This window comes from Typopeltis vanoorti, chromosome 15 (assembly GCF_054136105.1).
Source record: "Typopeltis vanoorti isolate ZY-2024b chromosome 15, IOZ_Tvanoo_1.0, whole genome shotgun sequence".
NCBI classification, from domain to species: Eukaryota; Metazoa; Arthropoda; class Arachnida; order Uropygi; family Thelyphonidae; genus Typopeltis; species Typopeltis vanoorti.
The window spans coordinates 110,688,216-110,706,665 of NC_143563.1; the positions used below are offsets into that span (position 1 = coordinate 110,688,216).

The 18,450-nt window shown below is 34.8% G+C and overlaps 1 protein-coding gene across 2 annotated transcripts in view; it reads right to left on the reverse strand.

The window, feature by feature from the left end:
* LOC150099077 (activin receptor type-1-like) overlaps nucleotides 1-18,450 on the reverse strand; it is a 201,119-nt gene that overhangs the window by 129,592 nt on the left and 53,077 nt on the right. For both annotated transcript variants that reach the window (XM_090404904.1, XM_090404905.1), the window contains exon 2: nucleotides 4,702-4,808. In XM_090404904.1, the coding sequence (XP_090261030.1) occupies nucleotides 4,702-4,808 (107 nt within the window). The remainder of the gene's footprint in view (nucleotides 1-4,701; nucleotides 4,809-18,450) is intronic.

The following is an 18,450-nucleotide window of genomic DNA, read 5'->3' on the forward strand; positions in this document are numbered from 1 at the left end:
CCTTTAAACTGTTGAGAGGTGGTTACAGGGTTGACACTGGGGAGTTCTTTCACTTGGTTGAACAGCGGGAAGGAGTGATGACAAGAGGCCATCCCTGGAAGTTACGAAAGGAAACTGAGCAAGAGGGTAAGGAGTGGTTTCTTTGTGTGGAGGGTGGTTGAGCCGTGGAATGCATTGCCTGATAGAGTGGTGAGGGCGAGAATGGTCAATGAGTTTAAGGAGTGGTATGATAGACTTTGTGTTTCTTAGGGGGAACCTCCCCTCGATGAGTCATGACAGACTTTATGTTCTTAGGAAGGACCTCCCACGATGAGTCTTTTGACTCCATGGAGGCCTGAATAATAATAATAATAATAATAATAATAATCATCATCATTTGGACTACTATTTCAAAACTTTGAATTTTTTTATTTATTTATTTATTTTTTAAACCTAGATGGCGCCATATTAGGACTTTCGTTCTGTGTTGCACGCTGCAATTACTTTTACTAGCCCCACTGTTACACCGGATTGTGGTTGTTTTGCATTTGTAACAAACTTTGTGTTGTGTGCTCTGAAGATGCTGGATATAATACCAGCGAAATATTAACTTTTAAGTTAATAAATAGTTATTTTCTTAATCATCTGTGTTCATATCAAACCGTGAAATCTATTACAAAAATGTCTGATGAACACATAAGCCTATCCACGCATATGAAGAACAATTAGTCTGACTCATCTCACTGATCTACTCCTATTATAGGCATTTAATTCCTGCTTTAAACAAATTCTCAGATTTTTAAGCCATGCATACAGAACCGGTGCTAGGGTCTTTGGCGTCCACATGCAATTTCTATCTAAGCACCCCTGTAACGATCCGGGCATGTGTGGTTCTTTTACGATAATAAAAAATTAAATTATTTGAAATTTCTTAAATAAATTTTGACAAAACAGCCACACGTTGGTTCGCTAAATGTAACGAACCGGGGTGTTGATTAGGAAGGATAATCGTTAAAAACCCGAATATTCAAAAAATTCTTAAAAGTTAAAGCAAATTTTGACAAAGCCACTTCACTTTAATCGTTGAATAATGATACAGGGATTATAGCCTTCTCACCGACCCGAATTGCTAACAAAATTAAAATGAATTTTAATTAAAGTTAAAATTTATTTGAACTAAAGTTTAAAAAATCCTTTCATTTTACAAGTTTGTAAATTCTTAGTAACTTGTAAAATTTTTTTAATAATTTTTATAAGTGGAACTATCTTTTAGGAAAATAAAGGAAACTCAAGATAGATGAGAAAACAAGAAAAGAATTCAGAAATAATAATTAGAACATTTTATTAATATTAATATAAGTATTCAAAAAATAAAATCTTTACAGAATAACAGTAATAAATTAAATTACATAAATATACTTGAAATTTTTTAAATTCAAATTTTAGGATTTTTCATTTCATATTCAAAAAATTATGATTAAATAATGGTCTTAACGTCTAATTCTGCACATATATCATTTTCAATAGCTATTCATGCCAAACTAACAAGCCTTTTTTGTGACATACTTGTTCTTAAGTAGGTTTTAATCAATTTCAACTTGGAAAAGGAACGTTCACCGCTCGCTACACTAACAGGTAAGATTAATAGTATTCTTAAAGCAATTGAAAAGTTAGGGAAAGATAAATTATTGGACACAATAAAATTAAGAATATCGAAAGGGTTTTGAATATTTAAATTATCCTTTCGAAAAATGTCTCGGAAAGCACAACTCGTCATATAGTTCTATTGCATTTACGTCTTTATTGTCGCTGTCCTTCAAGAGAATCTCTAAATCGTCACAATCTTTTCGTAAACCTTCGTTATTAATTTGTAGTAATCTATACAAGAAATTGAAATTATCATAATATGTTTTTAGTTGTTCAAAACGTTCTATTAACGAACACATTGCAACGTCTAGAAGTGTATAAAACACATCCACTCTAAATTTATCTTCTGGCTATTGTGGCGTTTCGTTATGATGCTCGTAGTCAAATTGTCGTGTCTTCTTTTGTACTTGAACTTCCGTACCAGTTTTAAATTCTTGTTCTCCATCCACCTCTTCACTCAGTTCTTTTGACGTTTTTAGAACTTCTTTAAAATTTGTATCTTATCAATACTCTTGTAAGAATATTTTTGTTTTTGATAGTTTGTAAGCAAGTGTAATGTTCATATTTTTGTCTTGAAGCATTTTACTTGTGTTTATTTTACATTAATAGGGATGTTCCATTTTTCAATCATGCCAAGTTATAAGAGCAAATAAATTTGTAGTCCTTTATTTTAGCACATAATGTTTGTGCTTCATGCTGAGTTTCTTTATTAAAAATTTCATTACTTAAAATTTCAAAAAGTGCATCGTAAATTTCTCCTAACTGATATCGTAGAGGACGGATTGCATTAATTTTACTTTCCCATCGCGTTTTTGATGGCTGTTTCAATGTTACATTTTTTACGAACTTTAAAAGAATTGCCCAATGTTTGTAACAGAATGAAAAGAAATTGTATATTTCTTGAATAATTGCAAAGAAACTAATTGTATCTGCATTCACTTTGGCTGCATCGTTAATGATTAAATTTAGAGTATGAGCAGCACATGGCACATAAAGAGCTCGAGGATTTTTGTTCAAAAGGAAATTTTGGAGCCCATATTTTTTTCCCTTTCATATTTGCCGCATTGTCATACCCTTGACCTCGCATGTCTTCAATGGGGATGTTCCATTATTGTTGCACATAAACCATGTCCTGTGGAATCTGATATATCTACAAAACATAAAAAGTTTTTCCTAATCTTGACAATTCCATTGTTACAGGAAACAAAGCGAATAATAATAGTCATTTGTTCTGTTTTACTTGCATCAGGTGTGCAGTCTAAAATAATGGAATATTATTTATATTTTCGAATTGATAATAAAATTGTATCCCTGATTGCATTATTTAAAGTTTCCAATATTTCATTTTGTCTGTCTTTACTCAAATAGTGTACTCTATTGTTTCGATGTAGGGCCCTTTCAACATGCTTTTTCCATAACAGGATCAAACTTCGCAAACAATTCGACTAATTTTAAAAAATTGCCGTTATATCTTTCATATGATTTATCAGATGATCCGTGAAAACCTAAATTTTGGCTACCAAGGAATTTTATAATTTCAATCAAGCATTCTAAAACACTCGTTCGATATTTCTTTTCCATTTCATATATGCTTTGAGTCTGGCAATCAATAGTAGTTTTGATTATTAAATTTTTATCAAGTTCCTTCCATTTTAAGAAATTTTTCATGTGAGTTAAACTAGTCTGATGTCTATGCAAAGTTGTACTTATATTTCTCCAATCGTTATAACCTTCTACAAGACTACTTGATTCAGTAGGTGCAAAAAGTCTGCAACAAAAGCAAAAAAAAAAAAGAATTTAAAGTTTCGGAATAAATGAGCCGTGTTCTTGGCACGAGCTACCCATTTTCCATTTTTCTATTATAATACGTGTCTCCAAATTTACGACCATATGTATCTTTGGGATATATTATATTTTTCTTTTGAACAGACCCATTTCAATTAAAACAATCATATTTTTTCATCAATATTTCCCCATTCACCTGGATCTTCTAAATTTACAGAGACTAACAATGTGTTAGTTTCATGGTCAACTACAACTAAATCTTCTCCTAACTGTTTTTCACTTAAATTATGCGTCTTATTATCTTGTTCAACAGTTGCAATAGTACTTTCATACAAACTGGATGATACGCACGGTTCTTCAACTCTGATTTCTGATGTATCGAGTTGGTTAACAATCTGCATCAGAATATTTTAATATTTTAACAAATTTATTAAGAGCCCCAGTTTGTTTCTTAATGACTGCTTCTTTTGCAGCACGATGCTTACAATTTTGTGCACCGGATAACTTTTTTTTAATTTTTGATTCCATTTCTATTTTATACCCACAAGAAATTATTACACAACATGGCACAGAGACGCAATAATAGTCCGCACAGCGCTGTCGGTAGCCTACTGAGATGCAAACCATATGACTGCCTAACTAGCAACAAATGTTTTGTACGAAAATCGTTTCTGCACATAAAAACCGTTCACCATTTCACTTTAGACAGGCTGCAGTAGACACAACATTCTGCAGGCAAGTTTAGCCTGCTCTCGCTGAAAAATTGTAAACAGCCGGCTGATCAAAGAGGTGGCAATATACAATTTTTTTAAAATTTTTATTTGGTGTATCTGGCCTTATTTATTTTAATATTGATCATTCTAAGAATTTTTTGTTTTTATAATAACAATTTTGTTTCTTAAAAATGAACTTATGAAACGTTCCCCGGCGGCGGTGCCCCCTTCATAGTGGCACCCGCATGCATAGCAACCAGCCATCACTCCAAAGATCAACTCTAAACTCACTTTATTTCATTTTCTCCATCCCCTTTACTGTTCGTTAGAGGTCCCTGTCTCCTTGTATTTCCTAAAAAATGCAAGTTACAGATAGCTAGGATACATACATATGCACACAGACACACACAATAGAATGCCCAATTCTTTGTTTGTAGTCACCATTAAAAAAAAAAAATATCTGGATTTACTTTGAACACATTTATTCAATGCAGATGTGCAAACATAAAGAGTGAAATTATCCACATGATAAAAAGTAACATGAAATTATGGTTTACAGAGACTCAATGTATATTACCATAAGTGCATTTTCACAAATTGCCATGTCTTCACAAGACTCATATTCACACGAATAACACTGATACCTTAAAGTTATGTTACTAGGCTTAGTCAGAAATGCAGCATCTAAAAAAAAAAAAAAATTAATTAAAAAAATATATACACACATATATATATAAAATTCATTAAAAACACATTTCTGAAATAGTTAAACAATTAAATCAATCCAATATTATTTAAATCTAGAGAAACATACGAGTTTTGACATTATATACTTTTACATTTTACAGAATTAGATTGTAGCAAGCATTTGAAACAGACAAAGGATTCATTCTTAAATGATGTAACACTAAGTAAGAGAGGCGTGGCAGAAAAGTGTGACACTATAACAAGGGAAAAGGAATGAAATTTATTTGGGATGTGTCACAAAGCATTTTCTAAAAATGTTGTTATACCTGCACAACTCCTAATTCATTATACATCCAAATTTCCTAACCTTTGAAAGCTGTTCTCACATTTGGTGTGTGCACCAAAAATCTCAAGAATGTTTGATACTATCCAGAAGAGAGTGATCTGTGAACAGATTTCCCCCTCCAACTTCATCTAATCATGTTCTCAAAGAAGCTGTGCTTCTGCATTATGTCTTTTAACAGGTATTTTCATGGCTGCTCCTCCACTGAGCTGGACACTTTCATTCCTCCACTTTCTTCTAATCATGTAAGAATCAGAGCAGCTGCTGCTGAGCATGTATAGAAAGTTCAGCTCCAATATCATTGCATCACTTTTTCATCATATTCTTTCATTCAATCAACCTCTGTTTTTTTACATCTTTTCCATACCATTTGTAATCTTCAAGCTCTTCAACAAATACATTATCAGCTTCCTTCTTTCTCCCTAATTATTTGCCCATGCATGGCACATGTGTTATAGGTTTTGGTGAATGTTATGTGTGCGTGTATATATATGTAACCCCTCCCACCCACCCACCCACCCACCCACCCACACACACACACACACACACACACTAAATATGGAAATTAAAACAGTTAATTGACACATATAGTTAGTTTTTTTGCAAAACAGATCACTTTTTCTCTCTCCTGACTAATTTATCATGAAAACTGGACTGTTATTTGCTCTTGCTCTGAAGCAAAACACATCACTGCATGCATGTTCACATCCATTCTAAGTTCAGATTTGTTACACAATTTGTGTTGATTTCCATTTGACAGTTACCTGATTTGGCTCAATCAGCATCAGGAAATAATCATAAATTTGACAAACTACTACTAATACTGCAATAATAAATGTTCCTTTGTTTACTTTTCCTGGCAAATAAGTCAGCTTTTACTCTTACAGAATACAGAGACAAATGTAAGAAAGCTAAACAGTGTGTAAAACTAGCTAAACAAAAGTCATGGGAGGACTTTGGCAAGAATATAGAAAATAAATATCAAGAAGGTGGCAAAATATTCTGGAGGTTGTTGAAGAAGCTTAGGAATGGAGGAAAGAGTGCTGTAAAAGGAATTAGAGATGATAAAGGTGACATGAAAACAGGAGAAAAAGATATCCTTGAAGTATGGAGTAATTACTTTGAAAAACTGCTAAATGAAACAAGAAGTGATGACAGCACAGTGATAAAAAACACTGACCAGGCATGCAGTCAGGAATACATATCCATATTTGAAGTAGAAAAAGCCATCAAAGGCTTGAAATGTGGAAAGGCAGCAGGAGTAGATGATATTCGACCAGAAATGCTGAAGTATGGTGGTATAAGAGTCTTACAGTGGCTGCACTGCATAGTTCAGAAAGCCTGGGCAGAGGGACTAATTCCCGATGATTGGAGTAGAGCTCTCATAGTACCCATATATAAAAAGGGAAATAAAACTGAACGTGGGAATTACAGAGGTATTTCCCTACTGAGTGTTCCTGGCAAGATCTATGCAAGTATACTTGAGAAACGGTTGAGAAGAATTGTGGAAGAAAAGCTTGGTGAAGAACAAGCTGTATTCAGGCCAAATAGAGGCTGTCAGGATCAGATCTTCACTTTACGACAAATAGTCGAGAAAGCATGGGAATATAACAAAGATCTGTATTTAAGTTTTGTCAATTTGGAAAAGGCATATGACAAGGTGCCAAGAGAGAAGCTATTCAATATGCTGCAGTTATATGGTTTCAATGGGGCATTACATCAAGCAATACTTAGTCTTTATTTGAGTTGTGAGTCAGCAGTTAGAATTGAAGGAAGTAAAGGAAGATGGTTTAATGTTAAATCTGGTGTGAGACAAGGATGTACATTATCCCCTTCTGTTATTCATTATCTATATGGATCACATTATGAAGGAATGTGGTATTAAACCTGATATCAAAATTGGAGATGTTAATGTCAGCTCTTTGCTTTATGCAGATGATGTTATACTTCTAAATAAATACAAGTCTGCAAGATTCTCTGACTAAATTGAATAGCTGTTGTAATAGATATGGTATGAAGGTCAGCAATAAAAAGACAAAGACAATGAAAATAGGCAGAATCATTGAAAATGTCAACTGTGTTGTGAATGGAGAACCTGTGGAACAAGTAAAACATTTCAGCTACTTAGGCACAATTTTTACTGAAGATGGTAAACTAAATATAGAAATAGACAACAGAATCAGCAAAGCTGGTATGGTGGGAAGTCATTTGAATATATTGAGGGTACATGGCAGGAATTTGATGATGATGATTGTTTACTCGCGCAATTACGTGCATATCATTTAAAACACCAGAATACATTGTTTCAAGTTTGTTACAACTTTTTTTTTTCTTCTAGCAAAAAAAAGTATGCAAAATTTATAAGTTAAAAATTTTTCTACTTTTAGGTTCATCTAGGAGATCCTGTAATCAAGGAAGATTCATGAAAGAAGTGATACCAGCGATAGTGGAGCCCAGCATGTTGGCTGATTAATCCAGAATCAATAACGTATTCTCCTAAGGTAAAATAGAAATCATCAGCAGCTAAATTTTAGGAACTTCAAGTGTGCAATTCTGCTCTGTTGCAATGCAAATCCTATTAATAGTACAAATTTTTTGAATGTAAAAAAAAAAAAAAAAAAAAAAAAAAAAAAAAAAAAAAAAAAATCAGCTAACGCCTTTTTGTTCCCGTATATAGGGAGTAGGCGAGGCCGTTTTTAAGCCCAATCTAACTTTTGGAGACTGAGTGGGCAGTGCAATCTACACTGGTAGCCAATGAGAGATAGCTGGCCCAAGGCTATCACTAATTAATTGGCACGCAGTGAAGAAGGCGGCTAGTAAGTGCCGCCATCTGGCGGTCCATAACCCTAACACAATACATTTAATGTCTGAAAATAGTGTGGGTTTGATGGCCGATTTTCTTGAGCTTACGGGATGAAAAACCTGCTAGCCCGTGCCAGAGATCGACTAACTCTGGAACCGGTAAAGAAAAGGCTTAGAAAAAGTTCTTCTAGTTGGCGACTAGATTCGAACGCCTTTCGTCGTGCAGTCAAGCACTGTAGAGTACAAACGCCACTTCTACTGAGCTACACAGGCTCCATTTTCTGAATGCGTGCGTGTGACAAAAGAATTTTTTTTTCCCCATTATCAATGTATCTGTAATATGCCAACAATAACTTCCATCACACACAGAGACACAATTCTAGTATTATAACACAGATGGGTATTCACATAATAATATTATTAAGTAATCTTAATAATCTTGTGAAACAATTGTAAACTTACTTCACTTTAGTACCATGAGTGGTTTAAGGATCAGATAACTAAGAACCCCTAAATTAAAGATACCAAGAAATTAATGCAACTTATTTGTGCCTATGGTCCCACAGAAAGTTCTTTTAAGGAAGAAGTAGACAAATTTTTTCCTTCATTAGAACAGGAAGATGACAAAGAAAATAGAAAAATTGGTCCCTGTTGATCTAAACAGCAGAGTAGGAAATGAATCCAATTAGGTATATAGGAACTTTCTGGAGAAAAGGGCAAAGCTAATAATAATGGTGAGTATTTGCTGGATTTCTACTCAGGTCATGGACTAGTCATCAATAACACCTTGTTCAAACAAAGATATGCACAAGTTCACATCAAGAGAATACAAGAAATAAGTAAAATCCTCATTGACCAGGTCAATGTTGATAGTGATATCTTCATGCTAGTTCAAGATATGAGTGCATAGAGCATTTGAAATTGGAAGTGACCATTACTTAGTGCTAAGCAGGGTAAAACAAGGATGCTAATTGAAAAGAACAGTATGTAAGAAAGTTTTAAAAAGAATTAAAGTTAAGCAGCTTTTACAGGTAAATAAACTGTAGACTATTTTCTTCAATAATGTAGACATTATTGAAGAAAATAGAGTGCCTAATAGAGTGGTGAGAGTACGAATGGTCAATGAGTTAAAGGAGTGGTATGATAGATTGTGTTTTCTAGGAAGGACCTTCTACAATGACAGTGACTGATTGATTCAGCTAGAAATGTATGTGGTGAAGTTGTCTGTAAGAACAGAAAAATAAGAGCCCATGGTGGACACAAGTTGGAGAAGCAGAAAAAGAAAGTATACTAAAAGTTCATTGCAAATAAGTCAACAGATACTCTAAGAGAATACAGAGATAAATGTGTAAAAATAGCTAAACAACAGTCATGGGAAGACTTTAGTAAGAATATAGAATACAAATATCATGAAGGGGGAAAAAAATGTTCTGGAGGCTATTGAAAAAAAGTTTAGAAATAGAGGTAAGAGTACTTAAAATAAAAGGAATAAAAGATGATATGAAAACAGCAGATAAGGATATCCTGGAGTAATTACTTTGAAAGACTGTTAAACAAAACAAGCAGTGACAGAACCACACAAAAACATTTTCAAGAGGAATGCCAAGAGAGGTACACATCAATACTTGAGGTAGGAAAAGCCATCAAAAACTTGAAATGCAAAAAAAAAAAAATTTTCATATATCATCTGCTGGAGCAGATGATATTTGACCAGAAAAGCTTAAGTGCAGAAGTATAAAAGTTTTGCAGTTGCTCACTGCATAACTCAGAGGACCTGATAAGAAAATCAAATTCCAGATGACTGGAGTAGAGCTCTCATAGTTCCCATCTATGAAAAAGGGAATAAGGCTGAATTGTGAGAATTACAAAGGAATTTCTTTTCTAAATGTTCCGGGTAAGATTTATGCTAGCATACTTGAAAAGAGGTCGAGAAAGATTGTGTAAGAGAAAATTGGAGAACAAGCTGGATTCAGAAAAATAAGAGGTTGTCAAGATCAGATTTTCACTTTACAACAATTAGTTGAGAAATAATGAGAATATGATAAAGTGCTCAGAGAAAAGATGTTCAAAACATTACAATTGTACTGGATAAATGGATCATTATACAGAGCAGCTAGAACTGAAGGAAATACAGAAAGATGGTTTGATGTAAAATCAGGGGTAAGATAAGGATGCATACTATCTCCACTCTAATTCATCATCTATATGAAACACATAGAAAGTGTCATTACACCTGATAACAGAATTGGAAATGTCAAACTTAGCTCTTTGCTTTATGCAGGTGATACTGTACTCCTAAACACATCTAGTGAACATCTCCAGTATTCTTTAATTAATTTGAATAACAGCTATAACAAATTTTGCATGAAAATCAGCAATACAAAGAGAAAACTACTATGAAAATAGGCAGAAATATTGAACAACTACATTATGAATGGAGAGCCTATAGAACAAGCAAAATATTTCAGCTATTCAGGCACTGTTTTCAGTGAAGATGGCAGGTGGTTAAATCTGGACATAGACAACACAATAAGCAAAGCTGGTATGGTAGGTAGCCAGCTGAATAAATTTATATGGAATATTTTGAATTGGATTTTAACGGTATTGAAGCGAACACAGATTATTAAAAAAATAACTATATTATTAACTTAAAAGCTAATATTTCGGTGGTATTATATCCAGCATCTTCAGAGCACACAAACACAGTTTACAATAGCGAGACAACCACAATCCAGTGTAACAGTGGGGCTAGTATAAGTGATTGCAGCGTGCAACACAAGACTAAAGTCTGTTTTAGGCGCCACCTAAGTTATATAAAAACAAAACAGTAGTCCAAAGTTTTGAAAAAAAAAATATTAATTTGATCTTAGGATGACTGTCTCCCAAATCTTTTGGTAGATTTATACAGCCACATTTGTTAAGGTTTGGAGTATGTTTTAAGGCTTCTGTTGATTCCAGGAACAACCTCTCTGACTTGTAGAAGCTTCTGTGCAGTACTTTTGTTTTTTTCCAATTGATCCTGTGTGCTGGGGTATCCAAAGCATGGTCTGCCAGACCCGACTTGCCATAGCGAAAGTGCCGGATATATTTTTTGTGTTCACCGAGGCAGATGTCCACAGTTCTTTCTGTCTGTCCATAGTAGGCTTGATGACATGAACAGGGCACTTCATAGACTGGATGTGATAAAGGAGTAAATCTTTTGCTATGGCAAGTCGGGTCTGGCAGACCATGCTTTGGATATCCCAGCACACAGGATCAATTGGAAAAAAACAAAAGTACTGCACAGAAGCTTCTACAAGTCAGAGAGGTTGTTCCTGGAATCAACAGAAGCCTTAAAACATACTCCAAACATTAACAAGTATGACTGTATAAATCTACCAAAGATTTAAGAGACAGTCATCCTAAGACCAAATTAATTTTTTTTTTTCACAACTTTGGACTACTATTTTTGCAAAACTTTGGACTACTCTTTTTTTTTTTATTTTATTTTTATATAACTTAGATGGCGCCTAATTAGGACTTTAGTCTTATGTTGCACGCTGCAATTACATATACTAGCTCCACTGTTACACTGGATTGTGGTTGTCTCGCTACTGTAACAAACTGTGTTTGTGTGCTCTGAAGATGCTGGATATAATACCAGTGAAATATTAGCTTTTAAGTTAATAAATAGATATTTTTTTTTAACAATCTGTGTTCGCTTCAATACAGTTAAAATCCTGTTCAACATGTGTGATGAACACAAAAGCCTTTCCACACGGTTATATGGAATAACAGAGGAATTTGCCAAAACACCAAACTAACAGTATACAAGGTGTTCAAATCAATTTTAAGTAATTATTATTACTATTAACATTATCTCAAGACTCCATGGAGTCAAAGACTCATCCACGAGGTCCTTTTGTTATACACACAGCCTCATCATACTGTGCCTTAAACACACTCAAATTCTATGCAGACACCACACTCTCAGGCAAGGCATTCCAATCACAACTCTGCATGCAAAAAACCTGCTTCTCACACCCTCCTTATACAGCTTCCAGGGATAACCTCTGGTTTTCCGCTGATCCACTGCCGTTTTCTGAAAAAACTCTCCAACACTGATCCTATAACAACCCTTTACTAACTTATAGGTCTCTATCATATCACCCCCTCTTCCTCCTATCAACTAGACTCTGTAAACTGCAACTTCTCAACTTTACTTAAATTCGACATTCCAGAGATAAGAAACTACCTTTGCCTCTGGACCCTTTCCAACAACTCTTCATCCTTTTGAAAACCAGGTGACCAAATCTGTGAACGAGTGTGGCTTAATCAAAGAACAAGAATCTCGTTACTTCTACAAGTCGGTGTTGTTAAATTGTGAATGAATACAATTCATTAAGGAATGTTTCACTCATAATTTGACAAGTCAAAACCCTTGAAAAGGATATGCTTGTATTTTAGTATAAGTTGTATATAGCCTGACAAATATTGGATACTGTAATTAGTGTAAAACTTGTGAATATTCCCGTGTAAAATACGTACTAAATTGTACGTTAGACAATGAATTTGTTATATACATATTTTCTGTTAGAATTGATATAAAAGAATTACTGTGAAAATTGCATATAACCAATTGAGATTATAAGGTTACTAATCCGGTGTCTTGCCCAAAGTAAGTGGGCAAGACACCGGATTAGTAAGTTGCCTCAAGCGGTCATGTGCGCATATGGCACGTGGCGACCTAAGTTTTCGGGGAGGACACTACGAAAAGGCAAGACCCAAGAGTGCAAAGGGATAACGTGTCGGGTGAAAATTTATGGTTACAAGGAGTCCTGGTAGGGGTTGATATAAAAGGGCTGGAAACCCCCCACAAGGGTCCTTTTTTCTTTGCCTTTTTGTCTGGAGTCTCAGTTCTCTTTTGGTGGCAGAAGTCTGAGGTGTCGGGTTGTGATTTGAGGGATCACAGATTCCAAGCCCTACGATGAATGAATAGTTTCTAAGCAAAGGGCAACTCTCGGAAAAGACAGTAGCCAGATAACGTGTCTTATGGATACAGAATTGCCTCGCGCTAAGAATATTCTATGCATAGATGATCGCTGTGCAGACTCCATGAGGACCAACCTAAGCTGACAGGAATTTTAGCCTTAACATAGAAGGAAGAAAATGTTTGGAAGGAAAGGAATCCAAGAATCGAAAGGACAAGCATGAGGAATCCTCGAGTTCGGTATAGTAAACCTTTAATCAAGTAATGTGCGACAGGAAGGTAATTGTAACTTAAGAATCATAGACTGTCATAAAGTTTTGAGACTATTTAAATTTAAGACAACTGTGATATTTTAATCGTAGTTGGTGAGCAATATGTGCTATGTATTATAATTGTACTTGTGTTGATTGCTAGCTATGTTTAAGAGATGTCTAATCCAGACAGCTTGATTAACACCTAAAGGTCATTATTGGTTTTATAATCTAAGAATGCAAACTTTGAACATAATGTTTTGTAGTATTAATTACTGTGTGATGTATACTGATAAATTTTACTTTGTAATCTAGCAGTACAGTGATAATTGAAAGTTCTTTATTCTGTATGATGATCATTATGTTAAATAAACCTTTTGCTCTTATTAATTTGGTTGTCTGTGTCTAAGAATCTGATGCACCACTCATAAATTATTCGGATCAAAGTGGGAGATAATTGTTAATTAAGACCACGACTGCAAACATGGTTGATTATAGAAGGTATTGATAATCGATAACTTAGTACAGAAATAAATTAGATTAACCATATATGCATATCTGAAGGTTTGCTTCTTGACTGAGAAGTTTTTCCAATCTAAGGGTTCTGGGTGGCGCAGCGGAACAAATAAATGTTCCCAGAACCTTAAGAGAAGTCAACTTCAGAATCTTTGTTACCAAGGAGTTGGCTTAACCTTGAGACAATCCTTTTGTAGATCAGACTCGCGCATGTGATAATCTGAGGGGCTGAAGTATATAATAGTAAGACAAAGACAAACACATTATAGGCGCTGCTGAGATAGGACAAATTATTCAAGAGATAGTTAAGTAAAGGAGTTAAACCACATTAAGTAAATATTACCTACTACTACGACGATGTAACAGTGTCCTCTGCATCATTCCCAGAATTCTTTGTGTTGTCCTCACAATTTTGGCAATGTCTTCTAAATTTCAGATCCTTATCCAATATCACCCCAAGATCTATTTTCTCCACATGCAACAATATACCCACACCAAGCATAAATTCTACAACACATTTTTGTTTCCCAAATTTTAAAACCTTACATTTTGCAACAATAAACTTGCATCCCCATTCCTGTACCCATTCACTCACTTTATTCAAATCTTCTTGTAAGGCAAACGTCTTCTCTACTCTTCATAGTTCGTCCAACTTTGCATCATCTGCAAACAACTGAATATCCCAATCTCAATCTTCACCAATATCATTAACATACTGGTTGAACAGCAATGTCCCTAATACAGACCCCTGAGGCACACTACTAGCGACTTTCCTCTTCCAGGATATTGCTCCCTTGCTCCGATCCAATGCACTAATCTAATATCCAACCCCATCTGCTCTAGTTTGACTATCAACTGATCATGCAGTAATCTATCAAAAGCCTTTGCAAAAATCGAAGTATATACTACTGTGTATCCTTCTCCCCTGTCCAAGGAAGCCATCACCTTATTGTAATAAGGTGATAGCTTCCTTGGACAGAGCATGGATTTGTTCTCCCTTTAACAAACCCATGCTGTCCATCAAAGATAATACCATTGATGTTAACCCAATTCCAGATCCTATTTCTTACCAGCTTCTCCAACAACTTAACCACAACAACTGACACACAGATAGGGTTCTATCACCTCCCTTATGAAGTGGTACAATCTTGCCCCCATTCCACTCTTTTGGAAATCGACTCAGAGCAAGATCCATATAAAAAAAAAATACTGTATTTCCTTGAATTATTAATTATTAAATTAATTATCAATGTTATTTATGCAATCGGTGGCTTATCTTCATCATGCGATATTTTTGAATTTTTAGCGACAATGCGTTTGCAATTAAATTCAAACAAATAGTTTCATTATTGCTTGTAATTTTATCATTTCAAAATCATAAGATCACCATGATTTAAAAATACAGAAAATGGTTATGAGTTACCAAGAATCTACTATTTGCTATCGCTGCTTCTGGTCTCACATATGATTGGTGTGGTATTAACAAAAGATCGCACGACCAAACAATAAAAGCAAACCAACGAGTTGAAATGCTGATTCTATTCAACCGAATTCCAAAATATCTGAAACTGCCATAAGAACATTCACTATCTAAAGTTTTAAAGTTTTTTTGTGCACATAAAAAGTGTGCGAAATATGCAAAACTTTTTAATTTATTTTTTCATAAAGTAAAATCAGAGGCGCGAGATATACATGAGAAAGAATTATATTTGAGTAAATACGGTATGTTAAGGCAGATGTCAACTCCCTGGTACATTCCTTCAGAATATGTGGCGATATATTATTATTAAGTCCCAGAGCCTTATTAACATGAAGTTTGCTCATTTCCCCATACACCTCTTGCTCACTTACAGTCAGTCTCTCCTCCCCATCATCAATTACTCTCAATCTCTCCATGATGTTACATTCACAAGAATGAAAAACCTTTATGAAGTGCCCATTAAGTATCTCCATTATATCATTTGCAGCAGTTGTCCTTATACCATTTTCTCCAATCAATGTCATTCTTCCATAATCGTGTTTTTTTTTTTTTTTTTTTTTTTTTTTGCTGGCTACATATCGAAAGAACTCCCTAGGATTATTTTTGGCTTCATTAGCTAACTGCTGCTCATACCTCACTTTTGCTACCTTTACCAACGAAGTCATCCTCCTTGCCTGGTCTCTGTGATCCTCATGGAATTGGTTATTGCTTCTTCTCTTATGCTGCCTCCATAATGCCTTTTTCTCTGTATCACATGTTTAATTTCTTCATTCATCCATTTCACATCTACCTTACTTAACCTTCTGACCCTTGGAATACATTTAGACAGTGTTTCTACTAGACAGTTCTTGAATATCCCCCAAGCTGAATTAATCTCTTTTCCAGCTAGCTCCTCATTCCATGCTACACAGCAAGATGTCTCCTGAGTATCTCATAATCACCAGCCTTGTAGTTCCACATATACCCTTTTCTCACAGAGGTGCTCACACTGCTGGCAATCACCAGTTAATCACTTCATGGCCACTCTCACCAACTGGAGGGTGATTTGACACCTCATTTATAATTACATCCTCTGATGAGATGATCAAATCCAAGACCCTCAAATCCTCATGTGCCCTCTGTTACATATTGTCTGAGGTGGTTGTCCCTCAAAAACTCAAGAAACTCATTTTTTTTACTTCCAGTTGCTACCTCATCATCCCAGTCTATATAATGATAATTAAAATCACCCATAAATGATCACCTTTTTCTTATTTGCTTGGCTAATTTGATTATACATTTCATAGTCACTACCATCCACATTACCAGGTCATAACAACATCCAGCCAAGTATTTCATTCTATTCACCTCTATCTCACACCATACTGCCTCTATTTCATACACCACTATGAGGGAAAAATCGAGCCCTCACCCCCTTCTTGATAGCATCATTCTCAACTTCCATGGATACCCTCACGTCCTTTTGCCACCCTCCTCTCTAAAATGAAAAATTCCATTTACTGAAATTCTGTATGATCCAAACAATATTCATCCCAGTTAATAATAAAAAAAAATAAAAATAAAATAAAATCCTAGAGATTGTAAAAATTACAGAAACATGAAAGTAAAGTTATGCTCAAAGTTTCCAACAAAGGCTGGAGCCATGTGTGAATGGAGAAATGACAGATGAACAAGCAGGCTTCAGGAGAGATAGAGGAACTAGAGACAAGATAGCAAACATGAGATGGATTAAGGAAAGAACAAGAGAATTTTAGAAGGAAGTATTCATCTGTTTTATTGATTATAAGAAAGCTTTTGATTGTGTATACAACAACAAGCATCGACCACCTAATTCTCTTGATAAGAGAGCTGTATGACAAATGACAATCAAGAAACTTCAATAAAAAAAAGTCCCTGGAGAAATAGTGTTCAAATGGAAAAAGGTATGTGGCAGGGTTGCATATTGTCACTGTATCTTTTTAATATTTATAGTGGATATATTATGAGAATGACTGACTTGGACAAAGATCCAGCAGGAATTAAGACTGGTGACAGAAAAATAAATAATTTAAGATATGCTGATGACACAACCCTCAATAGCAGAAACTAAGGAGGATATGGTGTAGCTGATTCCATGTGCATTTATGAGAAAAAAGAACAAGCTGTTTGGAGTGTGCAAAGTACAATGTCAAGAATATTAAAGAAATATGCTTACCAAGTGGAAACAGTGTTTCAAAACCAAACCAAATGCAAACATTAATGCTTAAATGCTTTGCCATTCTGTGCTTTTAAAGCAGAACAAGCTACAGATCCCATATTCTACTCAAGTTTCTTTGGCATTATCAGGGGCCATCTATAATCTGATGTTTACAATATACATGGGAACAAATTAACTGAAGTAAGTAAACCATGGCTACAAAGAGAGAATTTCATAAGGATATATAGATGGCTTCTGCCACTGGATGGATGATCTTATAGATGCATGCTGAACATCTAAATAATGCAACTATAAGAATGATGGGACACTGCACCCTTTAATTGGAAAAGACCTGAGTTTGATTCTCATTATGATGAGAGGAATATTTATAGTTTTTTTCAATTGAAGGTGTGTTAGATGATTTCATGCAAGAGTAGCAGCTTTTTTCTCCTCCTGGAAAAGTGGGTTTTCTTTTATCTTGAATACAGGCAAATCAGCAAGAGTACACGTGCAATTTACAAACAAACTATACAATTAGTGGATGGTAGATGACATTGTGCATAGGTGATGGATAGTGGCACTGTGTGTAGATGGAGGTTTAGTGTAGACAGCTGTGTGGAATGGAGAGCTCTCCTACAATGAGTCATTGAGGGCATCATATAATAAGATTGACATTAGTTTTAAGGTTTGGTTTGAAAAAAATTACCTTAAAAAACAGTCATCTTTAATATTCTTCTTTCAATAATGGTGTCTATAATGTCTGCATGAATTTTATGCAATAAAATTTATCCAATGTACTGTCTGTTAGAATTTAGCATAGAAAGTGCTTTTCTTTCATCAATCTCATCCATAAACAGTTGGGTTTGCAATCTGACACACTTGGCACTCTGGGTAGATTAGAAGTTGATAACATAGGAATCTTGTTGTAGAGACCAAACATAGAACTTTTTCAAGCCACTTAAGGAATCCAGAAAGCAATGTGATAGCTTAGCAATGGAAAATCGTCTAGCACACAAAGACTTTTACTAGCATCTATGCCATAGCAGAATTCAAACCCACAGTTTGTTGGCCAAATAGCAGAGATGATATCAATTCAGTCAAC